The sequence below is a fragment of the Thamnophis sirtalis genome, unplaced genomic scaffold (assembly GCF_051295495.1).
Source record: "Thamnophis sirtalis isolate CommonGarterSnake01/CBP01778 unplaced genomic scaffold, rThaSir2_p1.2 scaffold_9, whole genome shotgun sequence".
Lineage (NCBI taxonomy): Eukaryota > Metazoa > Chordata > Lepidosauria > Squamata > Natricidae > Thamnophis > Thamnophis sirtalis.
Window position 1 is genome coordinate 47,518,344 of NW_028261389.1, and position 24,892 is coordinate 47,543,235.

At 40.9% G+C, this 24,892-nt stretch overlaps 1 protein-coding gene across 9 annotated transcripts in view; it reads left to right on the forward strand.

The window, feature by feature from the left end:
• Positions 1 to 24,892, forward strand: part of GRIP1 (glutamate receptor interacting protein 1) — a 395,387-nt gene that overhangs the window by 314,568 nt on the left and 55,927 nt on the right. For all 9 annotated transcript variants that reach the window (XM_087723475.1, XM_087723470.1, XM_087723471.1 and 6 more), the window contains exon 7: positions 1,448 to 1,593. In XM_087723475.1, coding sequence (XP_087579601.1) covers positions 1,448 to 1,593 — 146 coding nt within the window. The remainder of the gene's footprint in view (positions 1 to 1,447; positions 1,594 to 24,892) is intronic.

Sequence of the window (24,892 nt, forward strand, 5' to 3'; positions counted from 1 at the left end):
AAGATTTTTGGAACTTGAACCTGCATTTTCCAGTCATAGTATAACACCTTAACTATTACACCAGTTTCCTATTTTTATCCCCATGAAAACTCATGAGATAGTTCACGTGAGTGAAGGACTGAATAAAGTTAATCCGTTAGACAATTTAGCTAGAATTCCTTTCTTTTTCAATAACTGCAAATATAGACATATTCATATCAAGTCATATTAAGTCATTAAGGTCATGCTATTTAAATAGTGATGTATATTGCTTGCCTGCAGTTAATCTGATTGAGTGATGCTTTGTGATTCCTATAGCTCATTTAAAACTATGTTGAATTGTGTGCTATTTTTTTGGCACAGAAAAGGCCCATATTAATTTTTATGTAGTGGGAAATTCTACCAGTATTTGAATCCAGATAAATGTTAGATATCCTCCAATTGTGAAGTGTTCTATTTTTGTTTTTCTGTTTGTATATCCAGCCACTCAAGACATTCTAGGACTATTATTTTGGCACAACCTGTCAGTGTGAGTGAGAGGGGATCAGCAGAGATGCTTGTTTCTATCTGCCATACAGTTCTAGAAGTACAAGCCAGTTATTGATGAGGAAAATCTTGTAGCTTTTTCTCCCCACCTCCTTGTTTGTTGATAGCTCATCACTTGCTATGTGTTGTTATTCTCTCCAGCTGCACATTTTTTTTCATGAATGGAAAGATAACAGTAATTCTTCTATAGAACTGAATCCTAGAAATGAAAGATTATTCCAATATCAGTCATGCTGAATAAGAAAAAAAACCAAAACCTTTTGTAAGATAATAAAAGAATGATCTTCAAACTTGCACATTTTTAAATGGAAAGTATGAGCAACTAAAATTTCTAAAGACTATTTTCATAGCTGGCAGACACATAATAAGATTCAAAGGACAAATCTAAATTTTCCATGATTGCCAGTGCACTACAAAAAAACTTTCTACAATAATGGTAGTCCTTGTTTACTGACCACAATTGGGACTGGCAATGGTCATTAAGTGCTTTTTGCTTAAAGCACTCAAATCAACTCTCTTTTGAGTTTGAACCATTGCCCCTGTCTGCCAGATTATTTATCTCATGTCCCAAAGGGGCTTTTTCAAGGGGCCATTGGACTTTCTGATTTTTCTTTGAAGACGTTTTGTTTCTCATCCAAGAAACTCCTTCACTGAGTTGCCTCTTGAAAAAGCACCTTTGGGACATCCATGATCTGAATGACTGAGAATCTCCATAAATCTATCTCATAATTAAACTAGGATGATCTGGGAAATGTTATGCTCAAATTTTTGAAATGAAATATTTATATGCATACCCATAGTAAGCTTTAAGAGAACAGCCAGTTGTGTCGGATGTTGAGAAAGAATACTAGAAAATCTTGATATTTTCTAACAGTTTTATAAGAAATATTATATTAAATGAATAATGATTGTTCTTTTTCAGAGAGGGTACTATCAAGCCTGGAGACAGGTTGCTCAGCATTGACGGAATTCGGCTTGTTGGAACTTCACACAATGAAGCCATGTGTATTCTCAAACAGTGTGGGCAAGAAGCAACTCTGCTAATAGAATATGATGTCTCAGTTATGGGTATGTTGAAATACTGAGATTTTATTCTGGAAACCATCCATTACATTTTATAGTCCATCTTTTAGAAGTTATTTAAACATGTTTATTACTCTGTTCCTCTACTAGCACAGAAATTCCCTTATTGCTAAATCTCATTAATTTCGCTTAGGTTCATGAAAGGGTGAATTTGAAGTCTGATTATTTTATGACTTTCTAAATTGGACGAATATCATAAATGAAATCAGAGTGGTAACATTCATTAATTCACGTAAAGCAATTTTTCATTCAAATGGAAATAACAATTTGCATATATTTTTATCAGTTCATTAAAAATGGTCAACACAAATCCTTCAGCATGTTTGGTGATAGAAAATGGCAGAAACTATAAACAGTATTGATCCTGAAATTAAACTTTGTGGTGGAAATCCTCCTTCCTCAAAAGATTAACAAATAAATTCTAAAAAGTATATTTATTGTGCTGGAATGACAATGTATTTTATTTGTCCTCCCCATAAATCTCTTTTGGTTAAGAATATAGTGATTTGCTAGTACTTTTAGAGAGTGATATGACTTTCTAAGTTATGTGATATATAACATGACAATTTAATTTGTCTAAATAGAGAATAGTATGAAAATCTCATTCTTAGTTTAATAGCCAACCTAAGTTACATAAAACAGCATGAACTTTATATGCTTATATATTTACATCAGGTGTATGTATATTTGTAAAACTTCCTACAAGATCTTCTACAGAAATTCTAATGGCATTTTCTTATCAGGAACAAGTTTAAATTCTCAACTTCCAGAAAAGCAATGGCAAAATAAAATGGCTTCACTATTAGTGGAGCCATTGATTGCAGTGGAAAGTGGAGCTGGTGCAGGTTTCTTCTTCAGATGTCTTGCCCAGAGTGCTTCTTACAGGAGCTCCACATGAGGACACAAGGAAATAGCATTCTCTGGCAGTTTGTTGAGCTTTGGGAGTTGGGAGAAACCAGCTTTGCCCAAGCTGCTGTTCGGAGCCCTTCAAAGGACACTGAGTGTGTACTGTATATGGGCATATGCATAATGGTTATCTTTTGAGAACTGAATGCAATGAAATTTCATTTTAATGTATGCTGATTAGAGCATACACTTAAAGTGACAATAAAGTTCTATTCTATTTTATTCTATTCTTTCTAGTTCACCTACTTTCCCTCTTAATCATTTTTTGGAAATGACGTGTAAATTGCTTTTTGGATATTAAGAATCTCCAGAAGTTCAAGTCTTATTATACTAGATGATTTTCATCCAATCTGCAGCTAAAGAAGATTTGTGTAACTTTAAAACTTAAAGAAAAACTTTTTTATTTGGAAATAAGCAGCAAAAGGTTGATTAGAATACAGATTTTTTGAAAGTTTTCAGATAAACTAAAGGGCAAGAACTAGACTTTTAAAAAGTTTTAAGAATAGTTCTGTAGTTTGTTTAGAATTTTCTTTAAAATATATGAAGATTTGTGTCTAAGTAAGAAATCTCTTTCTGGTAAATTGTTCTGGATAAGAGAAAAACATGATAAGAAGAGACATTTGAATGTTGGCTACCAAAGACAACCAGAAAGAAATAAAGATTAAAAAAGAAGAAGAAGAAATCCCATCAATACAGAATGGAGAAAAATGTTTTAACTCTGGAAGAATTTAAGGATATTTGGCAACAGTGTCCCCAGAACTTACACTTAGACTACCTAATACAATAAAAATGGATTTAAAATAAGAGATAGACGAAGATATAAATGAAAATTAGGCTGTTTTGGATATGAATTTAAAATTGACAGAATACAAGAACAAAATTGACAAAGATATTATATAAGATATATAAATAAAAGAGCTTTAGGTCTTAATAATTAAAAGGAACACATAAATAATAAATCATAAGAGTACTTAGATATGGGTGACTTGAACAAATTTCTTACTTTGGATTTACAAAAGAGATGTATTGTAGAAAATACATATAAATAAATATAGAAAAAAGAGACGAAATCACATTTTGAGACATTTCCTAAAAGGAATAACGAAGTTATTTGAAACTAAAATTAAGGTTTATAATGTTAAGTTATTTGAATCAATTATTCTCTTTTCTAACAACTTTTAATAGGTGTTTCCTGACTAGGCCTAAATGATGAGGCTTTAAAGTTTTATTTATACATATGAGATAAACTATGGGAAGAAGATATTTTTTTCCTTGTATTTTTAGAGGAAAGGATGTAAAGGAAAGAAATATGAAATAGATTTACTTGTTCAAAGTGTGTGTGCGTGTGGTTTTTTCCCCTGGTAATTTTAATGAAGTTTTGCTGATTATGATCAAAAATGAGGCTTAATTACTTGCCAATAAATAGAAGATGAAATATGGAATTCCATCTTTGGTTGAAATATTAAAAATGTTGAGTTATTGAAAATGTCTGTACTTGTCTTGATGAACGGGTAAGTAATTTTTTTCTATATTTTTTGTTTTCATGCTTTTTATGTCTATTTTTCCATTTCCCCTCCTCTGTTTTTCCTTTTTATTTTTTCCTATTTTTTATATGTTTCTTAGTTTATATTAATTTTACATCCTTGTATTTTTGTACTTCAATAAAAAGAATTGTCTTTTGGAAGAGAAAATATATGAGATAGGTCAAATGGTTTTCTGAGATAATCACTATGGGATGGTTTTTTTAACTGTGATACATTTAATTGAAGCTGATTATTCTAGACAGCAATTTTGCTTTACTAGATAAGTAGGAGAATTGTACAAGATCTAAGAATATTGACTTGTTGTATATGTTTAATCATAAATGTGGAATAAATATTGGAATATTTTGACATACAGCTGGATTAAATTTTGTAACCTAAATGATAAAAAGAATGTATGATTATTCAGTGCTGTATTCCAATGTTATTCTGTATGACACATTTTATTGGTTTCAGTCAAGGGCATCTACAAAGGGAATTACCAGAATCAAAATAGCAAGGGGGACTAGAGATCAAAACCATTTTGTTTGCATGTATGTGATGTGTGCGATGCATGTGGAAAAGGAGAGGGGTTCAATTACTCAATCAAACCTATCATTTTCACATCCCCCTCCATCCTAGGACCTTTCAATGAACCTAGGTTTTAAAAACCTAGGAATTCAGTGATTATGCTTTGACACTCCATGTGATATATTTTTGTCATTCTTATAGTTTCCAAACAGAAAGCAATAAAAAAGAAAAGGTAATGCTTGTAATTCATTTACTGGTAAACTTTATCTTTCAGATCCTCCCCAAAGAAATATAAAAAGAATTTCGTTTGTATACTACAACTTTGAAATGGCTCTAACAAATCCAAATGACATTTCTTTTTAGCACTTTGGAAGCAATGGTCTCATTAAAATTGGTTGCATAAACATAGCTACCTCTAGAAGGCCTCATTAAAATCAGATGCATAAACATCGGCATCTCTAGGGGAGAGGATAAAGTGAAATTTAAGTATTATCAAAGAAATATTGATAAAGTTTCATTATATGAATTAACAAGAGAGAAGAAAATTTCCTATTGTTCTGAAAACTATTCATGTTTTCATTTATGTTCAAATATGTTTTATTTCTCTGAGTAGTGAAAGTCCAGGGACAATAGTACCATTACTATTGTAAGGGCCTTAGTTTTATCAGATGAAATGTCATGGCCATAGTCTGATAATCTCATCTCAATTTAACAAAACTACATATCCTTGATTTCCTTGAAGTTCATGAAGAACTTCTCTTTTCTTCATCACACTCTTTGATAACCAAAACTATCATGTTTGGCACAAATATAACCCCCAGGAAACTGTAATTATCATCTCTGGCCTCCCTTAGACATGAAAGCTGACTGTGTGACAATCACTCTTTCTTCATCCAACTCACAGCATTATTGCTGTGGAGTAAATAAGTGGCCAAGATATTATGTATGTTTGCTGTCTTGACTATCTGTCTAACTAGGCAGAATAACTTGTGTTCCGTAAGGTCATTATTTCAGTGATATTTTGTTACCTAAGTTGAGAATCAGAATGAACAAAAAAGCAGTGGGAGCAGGAGTGACTTCTGACTTGCTGCCAGCTTCCCCACTGAGTTTCATTTAGGAAACTGGCAAGGAGCATCAAAAATCTTCCCTCCCTCCCTGTTTCTTCCAATAATTCAACAATCTCAGGTTGAATTCCACCATTGTGGGATACACTCATTTCCGCTCTATGCTGCCTTAAAGATCAGTGAAATACATTTGATTTGCTTGTTGGAGTTTGGTATTAACTGTCCAATGATAGAGTTGCCTTTCAGTAATCACTGAAAGTTTCCATGTTTACCATTACCATCAGTTAATTTGTATAATCCATTTATGCTGATGTACTTCATATATTTTGTGGGAAATAATTTTACAATTTATTGGAAAGTGTGAAGTTCTGAATCAAGTTTAAGGTTTGAGAGTAAATTAAAATTGTTTCTGCATGGTACCAATTTTCCCCCTAAATTCAACTCATCAGGATCAGATTTCTAATAGTATAATTTTCAGATAAAGTGTATTGGAATAGAAATTCATTATATATTCATTTATTAATTTTATATATCTCATAATTATGAGTCTGAGCAGCTTAAAATAGCAATATAATAAAACAACAATAAAAAATAATATGTGATTGAAAACACATATCTGTGTGTGATGCTCTATTGATATGTTTTGAATAGAACAGAATAGAATAGAATAGAATAATAGGATAGACTAGTACTAGGACAGAATTACAGAGTTGGAAGGGATCTTGGAGGTTTTCTAGTCCAATCCCCTGCTCATAACGGTCATTTCAGACAAATGGTTGTTCAATCTCTTCTTAAAAGCTTCCAGTGTTGGAACATTCACAACTTCTGGAGGCAAGTTGTTCCACTGATCAATTGTTCTAACTGTCAAGAAATGTCTTCTTAGTTCTAGGTTGCATTTCTCCTTGATTAGTTTCCATCCATTGCTTCTTATCCTGCCCTCAGGTGCTTTGGAGAATAGCTTGACTCCCTCTTCTTTGTGGCAACACCTGATATACTGGAACACTGCTATTATGTCACCCCTACTCCTTCTTTTCATTAAACGAGACATACTTAATTCCTGCAACCGTCCTTTATAAATTTTAGCCTCCAGTCCCCAAATCATCTTTGTTGCTCTTCTCTGCACTCTTTCTAGAGTCTTAACATCTTTTTTACCTCATGGCGACCAAAACTGGATGCAGTATTTTTGGCAGCTGCACACGCAGCTGCTGGCTCATATTTAAGTAATTGTCCTCTAGGACTTCAAGATCCCTTTCACAGTTACTACTATTGAGCAAAGTGCCACATATACTGTATCTGTGCATTTTGGGTTTTTTTAACCTAAATGTAGAACCTTATTCTTTTAACCATTGATCCTTCTGTATCTTAAGCCTATCTTGAGTGTTGACTATTCCTGCCAGTTTGGTGTGATCTGCAAATTTGATGAGTTTCCATCTATTCCCCTTATCCAAATCATTGATGAAGATGTTGAAGAGTACTGGGCCTAAAACAGAGCCTTGGGGTACCCACTGCATACTTCCCTCCATATAGATGCAGTTCCATTGAAGACTACACATTGAGTGTGGTTGGTTAGCCAGTTATAAATCCATCTAGTGATGATGCTGTTTAACCCACATTTTTCTATCTTATCAAATAGCAGGTTGTGGTCCACTTTATCAAGTGCCTTACTGAAAGCCAAGTAAATTATAACCACGGTATTCCTCTGGTCCACTAATTTTATCACTTTGTCAAAGAATTCAGTAAGATTTGTCTGGCAAGATCTGTTTCAACAAACTCTTTGGCTTTTGGTTATGACTTTCTTTGCCTCTAGATGTTCACTGATTCATTGTTTATCTTTTACAGAATCTTCCCAGGTATTGAGGTTGGGCTGATATGTTTGTAGTTTCCTAGATCTATTTTTCCCCCTTTTCTAAGATAGGAACTACATCAGCTCTTTTCCAGGCCTCTGGTAGTGCCCTACTGCTCCAGGAACATGGAAATATATAGTTCAGTAGTTCTGAGATCATGTCTATCAGTTCCTACAGAATCTTGGGGTGTAATGTATCTGGTCCTGGTGATTTAAACTCGTCTAGGATGGACAGGTGCTCACTTACCATTTTCTTCCCTATTTTAACGTGTTCCTAATCTGTTTTTTATGGTGCTTTTTTTTGATAGATTGGACTGTTTTTTCCCTTTGTGTAAAGACAGATGGAAAAATAACGAGTTGCTTTCTCCTTGTTGCTTGTCATCTTCTTTCCACTTGCTCCCATTAATGAACCAATTGTTTCCTTGACTTTTTTCTTGTTTTTTACATATTGAAAGAAGCTTTTTGTTGTTATTTTTGAGTTTTGTCGCAAGGCTTAGTTCATTTTGAACCTTAACTTTTTTCACTTCATCTTTGCAAGATCAAGCTGTTTGCTGATATTCGTTAGTTATGTGCACCTCTTTCCACTTTTTATATTTGCCTTTTTATCTTTCAATTTATCAGAAAGTTCTTTATGCAGCCATGCTGGTTTCTTTTGAGAGCTGTTATTTTTCTTCTTCATTGGTATTTTGCTAGACTGGGCTTTTATAATCTCACTTTTCAAAGTTTACCAAGCTTCTTGTGTTGTTTCCCTTCCCAAGCTCTAAGTTTATTGAAATTAGCTCTCTTAAAGTCCAAGACTCTAGTTTGACTTTGTTCTGTTGCTTATGCTTGCATAATGTCGAATTCAAATATTGCATGGTCACCTTCCCACCACCACCACAAGGTTCCTGTAGCTTCAACACCTTCTGTCATTTCATCTGTTAGTGAGAATTAAGTGAAATATGGCTGATCCCCTAATTCTTCTCTACTTTGGGGGAGACAAAGTTATCTGCTAGGTTTGTCAGAAACCTGTTTGACCTTCTGCTTGGTGCAGAATTTGTCTTCCAGTTGATGTCAGGATAGTTAAAGTTCCTCATTACTATTGTGATGTGCTTCCTACATATCTTAGTTAGCTGACTAGCAAAACGTTGAACTATTTCCTCTGTTTGGTTGGGTGGCCTATACTACGCATATATGACAATGTCATTCTTCTCTCTTTTATATTGACCCAAATGCATTCAAGATAGTTTTCATCATTGTTGTACTCTATTTCTGTAGATATTAGTTATTTTTTATATATAGTGCAACACCTCACCTCCTCTTTTATTTGATCTGTTTCTTTTAAATAATTTAAATCCCTCTAGTTATATATTCCATTTTTGGGTTTCATCCCACCAAGTTTCCGTAATCATATCTGCCCTAATTTACTTGAATTTCTAATTCACCCTGTTTATTCCTTATATTCTAAACATTGGTGTATACACATTTGAGTCCTTTTTGACTGACTCTGTGTTTACTTTCTATATAATCTTTTTTTGTGCCTGAGGTCCCCTACTTCCTTACCACCTGTTTGATTAGTACCATGATATGGCACTCAGTATTAAAAGCTTGATTTTCCTTGACAACAAGGTTGATATTGTTACCCGCACAAACATCTACGTTATAAGTGCTGATAACCCTATTCTTTTTAGATTGCTGGGGACAGAAATTTTCTGTATCAAGTAACTTTCTCCCCATTATTTAGTTTAAATATTTCTCCAGAAAATCCATGAATTTAATGCCAAATAATTCAGTCCCTTTCTTTAATAGATGCAAATCATCTCTTTTGAACAGTTTTTCATCGGACCAGCTGCAGACATCAAGACTAATATAACCAAAGCCTTCCCTTTTACACTATTCCTTTAGCCACACATTGAACTCTATTATACGCTGGCCTTTTCTTTTTATTCCTTATATACAGGCAGGGCTGCCATTTTGATTTTTTGGGCTCCGAACTGGTATTAATGCCAACAGGACCCACCCCTGTATCCATATTAAGGTCAGCAAGGGCACTGTATCTATTATGCAGGGACACAGCAAAATCTTTGTGTTTGTGGTTAACAGCTCTCACCCTGCCAGATGCCATGGTTGTCCATACTGCCCTTCTCCTGCAGACTCTTTGTGGTAGAGTGAACTGATAGAGGGGCAGCTCAATAGAACAGAATAACTGAGCTGGACACCTGATTTCTGCCTGAAGAGCACAGACTAGAGACACTAGATAAGCAATCTGTCCATGTAGATTAGTACTTTGCTTACAAATAGGATAGTATCCATTTTTATGATTATCTGAATCAGCTATGGATATTTAAAGTACTTAGTGGAAGTGGTCTATTGAATATTTGTAAATCATACTATATTTAATATAAAGGTGCATAATAATATTATCTTGTTGATAACTAATTTCATATTTATTTTATTTTTTAAAATGTCTTATTATTATTTATAGAACCAATCTATTTTGCCATGTTCTGCCCAGATTGTTGTTTTCTGTTCATGTATAAATTTCACATGAGGACTGTAACATATTTCTGGGATTCCCATTTTTTTAGGGACATTTCACTGCTTTATAGGATCAATATGGTCAAAGGCCTTTTATAGTCAATGAAACACACATCAGCTTCTTTTTGGATTTCTTTATTATCCAGCACGTATCAGCAATAAAGTCTATTGTTCCTTAACCTTTTCTAAATCCAATTTGGACATCTGCCATTTCCCTTTCCATACAGGGATTTAATCTACATTGGATGTTCCTAAGCATAATTTTTCTAATAACATGAAATTAAATGTTTTATGTTGTAGTTTGCATACTGCCTTCTGTGATATTGGTATGTAGGCTGACCTCTTCCAGTCTGTTAGCCACAATGTCATTCTACACTTTCGCTGGCATACTTTGGTTGAAATCTTTACTGATTCTATTTGTATTGCTTGCCACATTTTTGTGGATACTCTATTAATCCCTGTAACCATTTGATCTGGTAATGATCTAACGTCATTCTGTAATAGTTCTTGTAAATAAGGAATGTCTTCTAAAGTATCTTGTATGCTGAGATCTACACTATATAGAATTTCAGAATGTTCTTCCATCTTTCTTTGATTTTTTTTATCAGTTACCTCCTGTCCTTTGGTGTGCCAATTCAAGTTAGAATTGTCTTCTGAGTTCAGAGATCTTTCAGAAGATATTCCTTACTTTTTGATACCAGTTTCCTTCTTTGATGTCTTTACAAATCCTGTTGTGATGCTATTCCTTATCTTTTTGAATAACTCCCTAAAATTTTATGTTAACTTCTTATTGAAATCTTTTTCCTTTCTCAGCTTTGGCTTCTTTTTTATTCTCTGACCATTTCTACCCTTTGTTCTGAAATTCAGTTTTTTTTTGTTTTGCTTCTTCATCTTTTCACATTCATGCTTAACACATTTCTTTGATTGCATTCTATAGGTTCTCTGATTCCCTTTCAATTAGGTTCAAGATTTCTAAGCAATTTCAGGGGTTCCTCTTGAAAATAATGAGTATATGCTTGAGTTCATAGTAGGAATGTTATCTGCCTTGGTTCTTCACACTGTAGTTTGATTGGGAAATTGGTTATGACTAGTTTGTGATTAATTCCATAGTCAGCCCCTGACCACATATTTGCTGTTTTAACTTATCTCCTCTACCTCTTTCTATAGATAATATAGTCAATTTTACTTCTGTTTGTGTCATTTGATGATACCCATGTATATACTGTAAGTGTTGGATCATTACTTGAATAATATGTTAGCAATGAAGGATTGGATTGGCAGAAACAAGTTGTTACCCTGCTTCTTTTCTGTTTCCAAGGCTGTATGATCTAACTACATCTTCCTCCTTACCATTACAAGTACAGTATATAGTGAAACAAGCTTTATTTATTGTTATAAATGAGGAATGGAAGTCCTCTTAATTTTGACTTATTGGATATACCGTAGAAGAGATTTTGAATAAATATTTTGAGTGTCTGTTATTGTTTTAAGCTGCATAAAAGTAATTGAAAAGGAAATACCATATTTTTCAGGTTATAAAACAGACCAAGATTATGAAGAGGCAATTTTTTTTTAAAAGTAGGTAGGTAGATAGAGGGGGAGAGAGAGAAAGAGAGAGAAATGTAGTAGGTAGGTAGGGATAGAGAGAGAGTAATTAGGTAGGTAGGTAGCTGGAGAGAGAGAGACAGAGACAGAGACAGAGAGAGACAGAGAAGGTAGGTAGAAGTTTCCAGGTGTATTTATCCATGTGCTGGAGAAGGAAATCGCTGACAATCTGCAGCACCTAAGACTTTGTTTCTGCTGGCACAGCACTTGACCAATGTAATTTTCATCAACCACTCTAACTAAAGAGCTTGAAAGGGGAAAAAAAGATTTTTGCACTGTGCAAACCTCCCCCAAACGGCCTGTTTTTCACAAAAACGGGCCTGTTTTTTTTTTCAAAAAAAAGAAGGCATGAATAGCCTTTAGAGGGCTTGCAGAGTGCTCCTGTGGGGTGGGGGCTAAAAATGAGCAAAAAATGGTCCATTTTTCACAAAAACAGACCCTTTTTTGTCAAAACAATTGCACACATAGCCTTTAGGAAGCTTATAGAGTTCTGCTGGGGGCTGGGGGGGGGACAAAAAACGGGCCATTTTTCTGTTATTTCTGCCCTTCCCAGCCACAGGAGCTCTCTAAAAGCTTCCATAAGGCTATGCACTGCCATTTTGGTGAAGGAGTGGGGCTTCGTGAGGCAAAAAAATGATGTATTCGGTGTATAAGATGCACCCAGATTTTCAGCCTCTTTTCTGAGGCAAAAGGGTGTGTCTTATACTCTGAAAAATATGGTAATTGTTTTTAAATTGCCAATTGCCTTTTGGCTGATCACCAGTGGTGGGATTCAGCCAATTCAAGAGAACCATTTGTTAACTTTCTGAGCAGTTCGGCGAATCGGTCGTTGGAAGAAATCTCCTTGTTTTTCCCACTTTACAGGGCTAATCCTGTCAGGAAGGCAGGAAGGAAATGTTCTGGTGTGCCTCTGTGTTGTTTCTAGCCTAATCCTGCTTATCTTTCAGTGAAACTGCCTCTCCTGTTAAACCTTGTTACATTGTAACAGCCCTTAATAGTTCTTGGAAGTACGCCCAGACTAGCTGGAGCCGCGTCTCTGGAGATTTTTGTTTGTTTGTTTGTTTGTTTGTGGCTTGACTTTTTAAAAAGCTTTTTACGCTGCTTGGGGTGTACTTTTGGGGTGTAGTTCCAAGAGGCAGGATGCAAGGTTGGCACTCTGTCTGATTTTTTTACTGCCTTTCTGGGGGCATGTGATCTTTCCTTAAATCTGGATGATTTACTTAGGATATTTTGTGAGGTGTGGGAGACCAATTGATATCTTTAAGTGGTGCAAATGGATTTAATGATTGCTTCTCCTGGGTGTGAAAGAGTGCTATGTCAGTTCACTGAGCACAGGAGTCTCTTCTTTATGGGGATTCTTCAGTCGTCCAGGTTATGGTTGTCCCAAAGGTGTTTTTTTCAAGAAGAAATATCCATCTGGTTTTTCATGGAAGAAACATCCATCTGGTTCAGCATCTAGGAAAAAGAAACATGGAAGCTGATCGGAAAGATGGTTTATTGGTGAACAGGACCACATGGGTTTGAGGTCCTGGGCAGCTGACCAATTGGTTTGATGAATACATGGATTTTTATGCAGTTTGTTCTACAGCATTTTGTAATTTAGAGGCTTGTTTATGTATTTTGTTATTTGATTTTAATTAGCTTGTCTCATGAAGGCTGGCAATGACTTGGGGTTTTTAATCTTGTTTAACAAATCAATTAATCCTAGATGCTGGCTTCATTGGGATTTTAATCCTGTCTTGGATGGATTATCAAATCTGAATTTTTAAAAAGTGACCTCCTCATTTCTTTGGGGCTATTAAGACAGACTGGAGTCTGTTTCCTGCCTTTTAAGAGCATGTTTCTCTATTTCTCATTAGGAAAATACAATTTTCTGCCTTTTAAATATTTCTCAAAATATTTCATTCTTCCCTGGGTGGGGGAACTTTCTACAAGAGGCAAGTGGACTTTCGTGGTTTCCAGGAAGTCCAGTTGCCTCTTGAAAAAGCACATTTGGGACAGGAGTCTCTTTCATTGCTTCAGAGTGGCCAAGGCACATGATTGCTCACTTATAGTAAGATTTTTAAAAAGGAGATAGGGGTATGGATCCTTCAATTCATTTTAGTTTGAAATTTATTTAGATATCTGTGGCATGTATAATTTTATTGTTATCCTGACAAGCTTGGGAGACTTGAACGTGGGTCCTCTAATACTTTGTTAATTTGTCTCTTTAGCCTGGCATCTTGTAGCCCAAATATGCCCACCTACTTCCTGGAGAGCTTAAATGACCTTTCTGCTAAAGGGTTCAACTTTATGAGCAAGAGTTGGCTGCTGATAGTTAGCCTTGCATTTTAACTATTTTAATTCTTCAAGGTGCTCTGGTACCCTGCTTAATTTGTAACTCCAGGTTGCAGGTATTGCTGATGAAAAGGAAAGTATTCAAGACAGATTGTTTTAGGTTTCCATTATGGCTGTGGCTGTCATTGACCTTCAGTGTGTATTCCTCCATTTCTAATGTAAAGATTGGTATTTAGGGCAGAGTTTTGCAAGCAAAGAAGCTTTTTGTAATTTTGTACAGGTAATCCTTGACTTACAACAGTTCATTTAGTGACCATTCAAAGTTATTATGGTACTGAAAAAAAGTGATTTATAAGCATTGCAGAATCCCCATGGTCACAAGAGACCAGGAGAGGCGAAGCACCCCTTGATGTGAGTGATTTCAAGTTAGCCATGCCCACTCAGCCACATGTCCACCCAGTCATGCCTATCCAACTGGTCATTAGGGCAGAGAATCGGTTGTTAAATTATTTGAATCCCTGCATGATCACGTATATCCTCCCAGATCTCAGATTAAAGTGGTTTATGAAATTAATCCAAGTTGTGATGGCATCTTCACGAGGGTAGGAGTGCAGCTGTCCTTTGTCTGGGTACAGAATTGTACTATCTAACCTAAGGGAAGAGCCATAGAAAGCTGCTTCCCTATTTTCAACTACCATACTCTTGCTGTGTGGGAGAGTGAGGCACAAACTATACAAAATGTAAATAAACCGGAGCCAGTTTGGTCTAGCAGTTAAGGGATCAGGCTAGAAACTAGGAGACCGTGAGTTCTAGTCCCACTTTAGCAATGAAAGTTAGGTGGGTGATCTTGGGACTTCTTTCTCACAGCCCAACTCACCTCACAGGGTAGTTGTTGTGGGTACAATAGGAGGAGGAAGATATGTTTAGATATGTTTTCTGCCTTGAGTTATTAGTAAAAATAATAAAGGCAGATCTAAATAAATAACATGAAATAGTACTGGTACATTCCACAGCCATGAGTCTGAGGCCTCTGGTCTTAAAAAAGCTTCTTTCACTATTAGCCTTAGCAATTCAAAGTCTGTAGAAATGTTTTAATTCATTTTTATACCAGGCCTTCCAGTATCAGAAGTGTGACTATAATATCTGTAATGTTAAATTTAATTGTTCCAATTACTGTACTTCTGGAGCTATAAACTGTATGTCTCATGAAGACATTCTTTATTACTTTGAAATACTTAATTACTGCCGCCTGCTTTGGAAACATTGTAAAGTTTTCATCTGAAATGAAAATGTGTCTGTCATATTTAATTTTGTCAGACTTGACTTGTCACGTATATAGTCTAGCCATGATATCTAGAATTTTTACTAATCTATGAATGCCAATGAAGTAGTAAGGGTGCTCTCTAGAATGGCCTCTGCTCTATGTGGGAATGTCTCTCCTGACTTCTTTAAGAGGCTATGGCGATATTGTCAACTGGATCTCAGAGATTATTAATAGCTGACTTCTAGATCAGGCAGGGGTGTCAAACTCAGTTTCTTTGAGGGCTGCATCAGGGTTATGGTGGGCCTCGGGAGGCTGGGCGGGATCGGGCCATTGTGGGAGTGGCCAGTTCAACATCACTGGTGAGGGGGATGCCTGTGGGAGGCTGGGTGGGGAGGGGGGGACTTTTCCTTCCTTCCTGCCTTCCTTTTCCCTTTTCTTCTTTTTCCTTCCCTCTTCCCTCTTCTTTCTTCTTCCTTTCCATATTTCCTTTTTTCCTTCCTTGTTCTCTTCTCCACTTCCCTTCTTTTCCTTTTCCTTTCCTCTTTCCCTTTCTCCTTTCCTATCCCTTCTTGGATGCTGAAATGCAAAAGGGGAAACATTTCTTGATGCCTCCTTGCCTTGTGATCAAATGTCTCTTTTGCTAGTAGTTTTTGGCCACTTAAAAGACTGAAAACAAACCAGGCTCAGTTTATCCTGTGCTTACATTTAGTGGGGGCACCCACAGACAACAGTACAGCAAAACTGTCAAAATGGTGGCTGTGATAGTTGATCAGAGCTCCTCTGTTTTTTATCTGCAACATCTTTAGTGTTTAGGAACAGAGTTAGTTGCTTTTCTATTAATACATAATCCTTAAAAGGGCTCTCCTGTAGGGACCCTGTATTGTCTAATTCAGAGGTCCCCAACCTTTTTGGCACCAGGGACTGGTTTCATAGAAGACAATTTTTCCATGGACCTGTGTGTGTATGTGTGTCTGTCTGTCTGTCTGAGACAAGTGTACAGTTTGGGAAGAGGCACAGACAGAAGTGGTAAATTAAATAGTGGGTGAGCCACACACAGAGTAAACTAAATGTGAGATTGTTACTTAAGACCTACCACCAGATGATTTTGCTCAGTCCAGAGGAAAAACAGAATAAGCACACAGAGAAGACTTCACTAGGAAGGGCTTTCTTTTGCTCTAGAGGAAAATCAGAATAAAGACATGGGAAAGCCTCCATAGGAAAAGGCTTTTTTGTTCTGCTCTTAAAGAAAATTAGAAGAATTAGAGAAATCTTCAGTAGAAGAGGCTCTTTGCTTCTGCTCCAGAGAAGGGGGTTTCTTCATCAAAGACCCGGAGAAGCAGAAATGCACCACCTCCTGCACTTTTCAATGTTTCAGCACAGTGTTTCCCTTCCAGATTAAACTTTTCTGCTTCTAAGAAAGTGGGAAGGAAGCTGGGGGAGAAGAGACAATCCTAAGCCTTCCAGGAAAACAAATTGAAGTCTTGGAAGAGGTGCAAAGGAGAGGGATTCCCTTGGAGACACAGCACTTGCTTAAGAGGGGAAAGATAGCTTCTCCCCTCCCCTCCCCACCATGACCCGACAAATGCGCGAATGACAAAAGCGCGCCAACAAAAGTGCGATGTCAAAAGCGCGCCGACAAAAGCGCACCGACAGAAGCGCGATTTAAGTTAAGGTAAGGTTTAGGTTAGGATTAGGGTTAGAGTTAGGGTTAGGGTTAGGGTTACAGCGCGCTTCTGTCGGCGCGCTGTTGTCGGAGCGCTTCAGCGCTCATTCATCGGCGCGGTTTTGTCACCGCGGTTTAGTCAGGCGCACTTTTGTCGTTCGCGCATTTGTGGTAGAACCCTCCCCACTCCCCCATTCCAAGCTGAGTTGGAGTAGGCTTGGCTTGCAAACTTGGAGAGCTTGCAAAGCGTGACCCTTGTTGGAGTGCCAGGAGGGGGAGAGGAAGAAAGTGAGGGAAAAGAGGAGGAAGAAGAGATAGCAGGAGGAAATGCTGAGAAAACAATTTAAAAAACCCAAGAAAGAACCAAGCACAACACCTCTTTGCAAACAAACCAGAAGCATGCAGTCACCTCCGCTCTCAAAAGCTTGGAGCAAGCATTGAAAGTTCTATAAGCACACACACAAACACACACCAAACCAAACCATGAAAAAGGCAGGATGTTGCCAAAAGAACATCCTCGAGCATCAAAACAAAAGCAAAAAACTCCAGTTGAAGTGCAACAGAACCTAGCGGTGTTGGAAAAGGTGCAAACAAGAGAGGGATTCCCTTGGAGACACAGCAATTAAAGTGAAAAGGAGCTTCTCACTGCTCCTACTTGCACTCTGAGAAAAAGTCATCCCCACAAACACATACCTTGGGAGGGTTCCCCTCCAACAAAACTTTGAGAAAGCCCCCCCTGCCTGGTTTCAAGTTGGGCTGCTGTATGCTTGTCTAGCAAACTTGGAGAGGTGTGCAAAGGGAACGCGAGCCCAATTGTGGTATCAGGAGAGGGAGAGGAAGACAGTGGGGAAGAAGAGGAGGAAGAAGAAGAGGTAGCAGAAGGAAGAGGAAGCAGGACCAGGAAGAGGGAGAAGAGGCAGAAGCAGACATAGCAGAAGGAAGAGGAGGAAGGACGTGCAACTCAACTGTTGCAAGCCAGTTGCAAGCCCAGCTGCCGGAGGACCTTTGTAGTGGGCAAGAGGACTTTGCATATGCAGGCCTTACTGTTTGAGGGAATGAGCAAATCCTTCAATGGCAAAGACTGTAATAATGAAACCATTAAAGCCAATCTCTTTAACACATTCTTTGGCTTAGTCTTTGTAAACAGCAATAGTTCATGCCCCACATTTCCAGTTGTACCATAGCTAAACACAATGATTTAATGCATACCGATTTTACAGAAAAAAATGTTGAAAAGGCACTATGCAGCCTAAAACCATCTGTATCTATTGGACCTGAGGGACTAGAGAAAAAAGCTTTCTACTGCCATAGCAGAACCTCTAAGCATAATCTTTGAAAAAATCTTTCAGAACCAGCTCCTTGCCCAACCTAAGGTCACTAGCCCTGGTCATCTCTGTCTTCCAAAGGGAAGACTCTAGCCTAGTTGAAAATTACAGACCAATCTTGTTATGTTGTATCACCTGCAAAGTCATGGATCCATTACCCTTCACTTAGAAACAAACAACCTTCTCTCTAACAAACAATTTGGTTTCAGAAAAAAATTGCCCTGTAATCTGCAACTCCTACACTGCAAAAAAAAATATGGACTACAGAACTTAACCAAGGCAAAGCAGTAGATTTGGGAATGGAAGGGAGGAACTAGGAAGGAGAAATTCATCTCTCCTGCTACTATCCTTGATGTGTCTGCTTGGTAATAGCCTACTAATAGAAACTAGATTTCTCCCTTCTCGGGTTTTATTCAAGTATTATTTAAAACAAAACTTTTTGGATATCATTTCTAACTGAGAAAATGTCAGTTAAATTGATTGATAATGACTGATGGAAGTAGGATATATCCTGTTTGTTGCATTGTTTCTCTCTTTAAAAAATGCAATGAATATACTGTGGATGTTTTAAATGATTATGTTTTCCAGGGCGCTGCTCAGGAGATTCCAAGCAAGGGTTAAATACAGCCAAACTGCCCAGAGCTGAATTGAAACTTTAAGCCACGCCTCTGGTGCTGATTATCCCCAGATTTTCAATTCAGCTAGCCCAGTTCTAGACGGGCTTTAAGTTTCTCTTTATTTAGTTTATTAGCTTGGACTCTCTTGAGCATTTACTGTGAGTATTTTCAGTTTAGGCGTGATCAGGTTGAGTGAGTGTAATTAGATTTCTTTAATTCGTTTCTAACTTGCTCTTCGGTTCTCCGGCGTCCTGCTTAACTCCCAGGCGCCGCGGGGAATCAGGCAGCTGCTGGGGCAGTTAAGACCCTCGCTGGGGAGGGGGAAAGCCCCACTGAGGCTCCTGCGGTTGGTGTCCGTGCCTTTGGTGGCCGGCGTGCAGGTGCGGTGCCTCAGAGCTCCGGATGGTTTGGTGGCTACTTTTAAAGTAATTAGAGCTATTTGCAGTTTCAGTTTCTGATTTCAACCTCGTGGCAGCTGCCTGCAGCCTGATTCACAGCAGGTGCAGCGAGGATCCACTCTTTGTCTGGTCTGGCTGGCAATTAGGTGTATTCCTTTCACCTGAGCAGCAAGGATTGGGGCCGCTGGTCACAAGCCTCATTCCTGCAGCACTGGGAGCTGTTAATGCTCGTGCTTTATTCCACCTGCTGGATATTGCTGCTGCGACCCCCCCCCCCAACATCTTTCCAGAGCATCTGTTAGTTTGCAGGGCTTTGCAAGGTGGTAAGTGGAGGTAGCCCCTGATTATATTTGGCCACAGTTTAATAATGGCTGAACAGGCTCCCGAGGATTCCACCCAGGCAGGGGGTTCCTCCAGGGTTTTCTCCAGGCAGGCTGGCATGGCTGCCAGGAAGGCCATCAGGGGCTCCAAACCATACTCCAGCCAGCCCCTAAGCAGGGATCAGGGCCAGATAAGGATGCATTGCGTTGCCAAAAGGCCCTTGAAAAGCAATTCTCCAAGGCCCAGCACCAAACGCAGTCCTCCCAATTGGTGTCTCCTGAGGAGCCCGCCATGGAGGTTCCTCCAGCCCAGCAAAGGCCTGTTTCAGACAGTGAGAATGAAGGCCGGGAGTTTTCCCCCACAGCTTCTATGTCTAGGGCAGTATCTCCAGGGTCCTCTATGGTGGATCAAGCTGATCTTTTCGCTTACCCTTTGGATCTTGAAGAAGGCCCTGCCCCGAGCCCCTTGGCCCCTCAGCTTCCGCCTTCATGGCCTAAACCCAGGGCGAGGCCCATGGAGGACTTTGGGCCTGACCTTTCAGTGGAAATGCAGCAAGTTATCAACAGGGCCATTTCCCAGGGCATTGAAGCAGGCATGTTGCACAAGGGCAAACGCACCCGCAAAACTGAGCACCTAAAACCCCAGCTGGTTCCCGAGGTGGCTTCTCCTCCACGTCCCTTGCATTCCCCCCACTCCTCTTCAGATTTTGAGGCTTCGGACTGGGAGGAGGGGGATGACATTCTGCCTGTTCAGGAGGCTGAATTCTCTGGGGAGGAAGGTGCAGCAGTTCAAAAGCCCTCTTCTTCGGGACTATTTAACATTGCAAATTTCAAAACCATTTTGGACAAGTCCAAGCTGGCCACCCATATGGGGTCCACTCCACCTGTTCAAGCTCCTGCTGAACTGGATGATTTCTCTGGGGATTTGTTTGAGGAGCCGGTCTCGGTTCAGGAGATCATTCCTATTCCCAAGATGTTTCTTAATTTGGTTCAGAAACAATGGGCTCAGCCTGCTACCATGGCTACCCCCTCTAGTAATGATAAGAGGCTGTATACTGTGGATGCCAGCCTGGAGAATTTACTTAAGCTATCACCTATCGATCCTCTGGTTGCGGCCCTCACTTCAACATCTGTGCTTCCGCCTGATCTGTTGGAGGGCCTTAAAGCTGAGGATAAGAAATCGGAGAATGCTTGTCATAAGACGCACCTGGCAGCCACATGGGCAATTAAAATGTCTGCCTCAGCTTCCTTTCTTTCCAGGGCAGCTCTCCTTTGGTTGAGGAAGCTGATGGCGAGGGTTCCAGTAAAGGATACCAAGTTGAGGCAGGAGATTAACAAAATCATGGTGGCCACCGAGTACACTGCCAATGCCACCCTCATTGCGGCTATGTTCGCTTCTTGGGCCCTGGCTTCGAATGTTACTACCAGGCATCTCTTGTGGCTGAGGCATTGGAATGTTGATATGCGCTCCAAATGGAAGTTGGTGTCTGCCCCTTTCAAAGGGGTCAAGCTTTTGGGGGAGGTCTTAGACCCTGTCCTAGTGGAAAATAAGGACAAAAACAAGGTGATGCCGTTGGTTTCTAAGAAATCCGATAAGAAGGGCTTTTATTCCTATAGGAGGCAGTCCTTTCGGAACTCGGAACCTTCTTCGAGTTCTGCGCAGTCGCATCGCCCGTTCCACCAGCAGATGGACAGGTCCCAGGACCGCCAGTCCCCTGGGACAGGGGTCACCAGCCATATTACTCCAGATGCCCCTTTTGGGGGGGATCTGGCTCCCATCCCTTCAGGAAGTATAAGTGACTGTCAGGAGTCAGCTCCCATAGGAGGGTGGCTCCAATTGTTTCACGCCCAGTGGGAGCAGGTCATGTTGATGTTGATGTTTAATAAATTTATAGGCCGCCCAATCCCGAAGGACTCCAAGTCAGACCAGTGGGTGTTGTAAACGATCCGGCTGGGTCTCACCTTAGATTTTCTCTCGCTTCCTCCCCGTCATTTCATCAGGTGCCCCGTCCCCTCATGCCCAGTCAAAAGATCCCTCATGGAACAGGAAATAAGACATCTCAGGGAGATCATGGCCATAGAGCCGGTACCTCCAGGTCAAGAGGGGACAGGGTTCTATTCCATCCTATTTCTGGTTCCCCAAAACTCTGGAGGGTGGAGGAGGATCCTGGATTTAAAGAGGCTAAATTATCATGTCACCTATCGGCGGTTCAAGATGCAGTCCCTCCAGTCAATCCTGGGCTGCATCAGGCAGGGAGACATTTTAACCTCCATAGACCTGAAAGAGGCCTACCTCCACGTACCCACCCGCAAAGCTCATCACAGATACCTGAGGTTCACCTATGCCGGTCAACACTACCAGTACCAGGCCATGCCCTTCGGCCTGTCATCAGCTCCAAGGACGTTCACCAAGGTCCTCGCAGCAGTGGCAGCGTTCCATAGGTCACGACCAGTAAGACTGCACTGCTATTTAGACGATGTGCTCATCCAGTTGTCATCCCCCCAGCAGGCGGTCAAGGATCTGCAGTACACTATGCAGGTTCTCCGGGGTCACGGCTTCTCCATTAACTTGGAAAAGAGCCATCTTCACCCAACAACCAGGCTTCAGCATCTGGGGGGCGTCATCGACACCGTCACCTGCCAGGTCTTCCTGTCGCCAGAGAGAATGGAGAGCCTCAGGGAGATGGCCATGCAGGTTCAGTGGTCTCCTCGTGCCAAGGTAGTTCTGCTGTCACAGCTCCTGGGCAAGATGATATCATGCCTGTCCATCGTTCTGTGGGCACGTCTTCAGTCTTGTCCCCTCCAGTGGCTCCTGCTGCCCTATCAAAGGGCCAAAGAGAGCAGCTCATCGTGACTCGTTCCCGTCTCCATGAAGGCGCGTCGCTCTCTCAGTTGATGGTTGTCTCCGGCCCTGAAGAAGGGGTCTCCGTTCAAAGAGCCAACCTGGCTCACCATCACGACGGATGCCAGTCTGTATGGTTGGGGGGCTCACTCCCGCAATAAGATTGCTCAGGGCAGGTGATCCTCAGCCGAGGCAGCGCACAGCATCAACTGGTTGGAGCTGAAGGCGGTCCGGTTGGTCCTGCTTCAGTTTCAGACTGGCATTCAGGGTCAATATGTGAGGATACTGGCAGACAATGTCACAACGAAGGTGCACATCAACCTCCAGGGGGGCATGCAGTCCAGGTCCCTGATGTTGGAAGCCGACGACCTAGGTCGGTGGGCGGAGGTCCATCTGCTGTCCATTCAGGCGGAGCACATCTCCGGCACGGTGAACACCCAGGCGGACTGGCTGAGCAGGGCGACTGTCGATCACTCGGAGTGGTGCCTGACCCCGCAGCTGTTCCAGTGCATAGTTCAGAGGTTTGGTTGCCCCCAGGTGGATCTGTTCACGACAGCGGCCAACTCTCATCTTCCCAGGTTCTTCTCCAGGTTCCACGACTCAAGGGCCGAGGGGGTAAACGCTCTTCACTTTCCTTGGCCGAAAGGTCTCCTCTACGCCTTTCCCCCGTTGCCTCTTCTTCCCAGAGTCATCAGGAAGATCCTGGCGGAGGCAGCAGAGATCCTTCTGGTGGCCCCCTTTTGGCCCAGGAGGACCTGGTTTGCCAATCTGGTGAGTCTGTCCGTCTGAGACCCGTGGCGGATTCCTCCACATGAGATTTCTCTGTGCCAGTGGGCGCTTCTTCATCCAGAGCCTCAGTGGCTGCAACTACCCATTTGGCACTTGAGAGGGATCTCTTAAGCAAGGACAACCTTTCCACCAAGGTGATCCGCAGCATTCAAGCATCACGGCGTCGTTCCACGACTCGGATTTACAACACCACCTGGAGGTCTTTTGTTACTTGGTGTTCTTCCAGAGGTGCTTCAGCTTCTTCAGCTTCAATTCCTGTCATTCTGGACTTTCTACAAGATGGCCTTAATAAGGGGTTGGCACCTAACACCCTTCGTCGTCAGGTCGCTGCACTCTCCACCATCCTGACCCCTGAGGGGCAGCCTTCTCTCGGCTGTCACCCCACCATTTGCAGCTTTCTCATGGGTCCCCCGATGGTTCATAGATACCCATCTTGGAACCTTAATGTGGTTTTACGGGCTCTGGTCGAACCACCGTTCGAGCCTCTCCGTTCGGCCAGCTTGAAACATCTCATCTTTAAGACCGTGTTTCTCATTGCCATCACCTCAGCTAGACGTATCTCTGAGCTGGTTGCCTTGTCTGTCCGTGAGGACTTGTGCTTGTTTCACCAGGACAGGGTGGTTCTTCGGTTGGATCCTTCTTTCATGCCTAAAATTAATTCCTGGTTCCACCGGGTCCAGGAGTTCATCCTTCCTGACTTCTGTCCGCACCCGAGGCATCCTTGCGAGGAGCGCTGGCATAAGCTGGATGTTCGCAGGACGCTACGCCGTTACATCAAGCATATGGCCAGTTTTTGCCGTTCGGAGTCGTTATTTCAGCCGTTCAGGGCAGGAAGGTTTCCTCGTCTACGATTGGGGGATGGCTTAGGGCCTGCATCACTCTCGCTCATGTTCTTCAGTCTCGACCGGTACCCAGTCGCATCTACTAGGAGTGCTGCCACCACCGCAGCCTGGGTGACGTGGGCTCCTATTGAGATTTGCAGAGCGGCCACATGGACTTCCTTAACTCCGTTTGTGCGGAATTACAAGTTAGACCAGTTTGCTTCAGCGGAAGGGGCCTTTGGGAGGTGTGTGCTGCAGGGTATTCATTCCAGCGGAGAGACCCTGACTTCTTCTGCTTCCCGACATTTAGCTTGGGTATGTCCCTTGCTTGGATTCTCCTGAGCAGCGCCCTGGAAAAGGACCATTGACTTACCTGAAGGGTCATTTTCAGGGCGCTGCGAAGGAGAGTCAACCACACCTTGGGGTCTGGCTCCGCTGTTATCACAATTGTTTCTTTGGATGTTCCAGTTGGACTTGTTCCGGTTGTGTTTCCAGTTGATCCAATGTTGGACTTCTCAGTGCGCAACAGTTCCACGTCTTCATTGAAAATCTGGGGATAATCAGCACCAGAGGCATGGCTTAAAGTTTCAATTCAGCTCTGTGCAGTTTGGCTGTATTTAACCCTTGTTTGGACTCTCCTTCGCAGCGCCCTGAAAACGACCCTTCAGGTAAGTCAATGGTCTTTCCCTACTAGGAATATTGATTTTGGTTTGGTTTTGGTTTGGTTTGGTTTTATTGACATTTGTAGGCCGCCCTTTTCCCTGAGGGGACTCAGGGCGGCTCACAGAAACCAAGGGAGGGGGAATACAGCATTAAGACGACAACATATAATAAAATCAACACCATACATTCAATATTCGGGCGGGGTAACGGTCCTTATCCCCAGGCCTGACGGGCGAGCCAGTTCTTCAAGGCTGTGCGGAAGGCTTGGACGGTGGAGAGGGTACGAATCTCCACGGGGAGCTCGTTCCAAAGGGTCGGG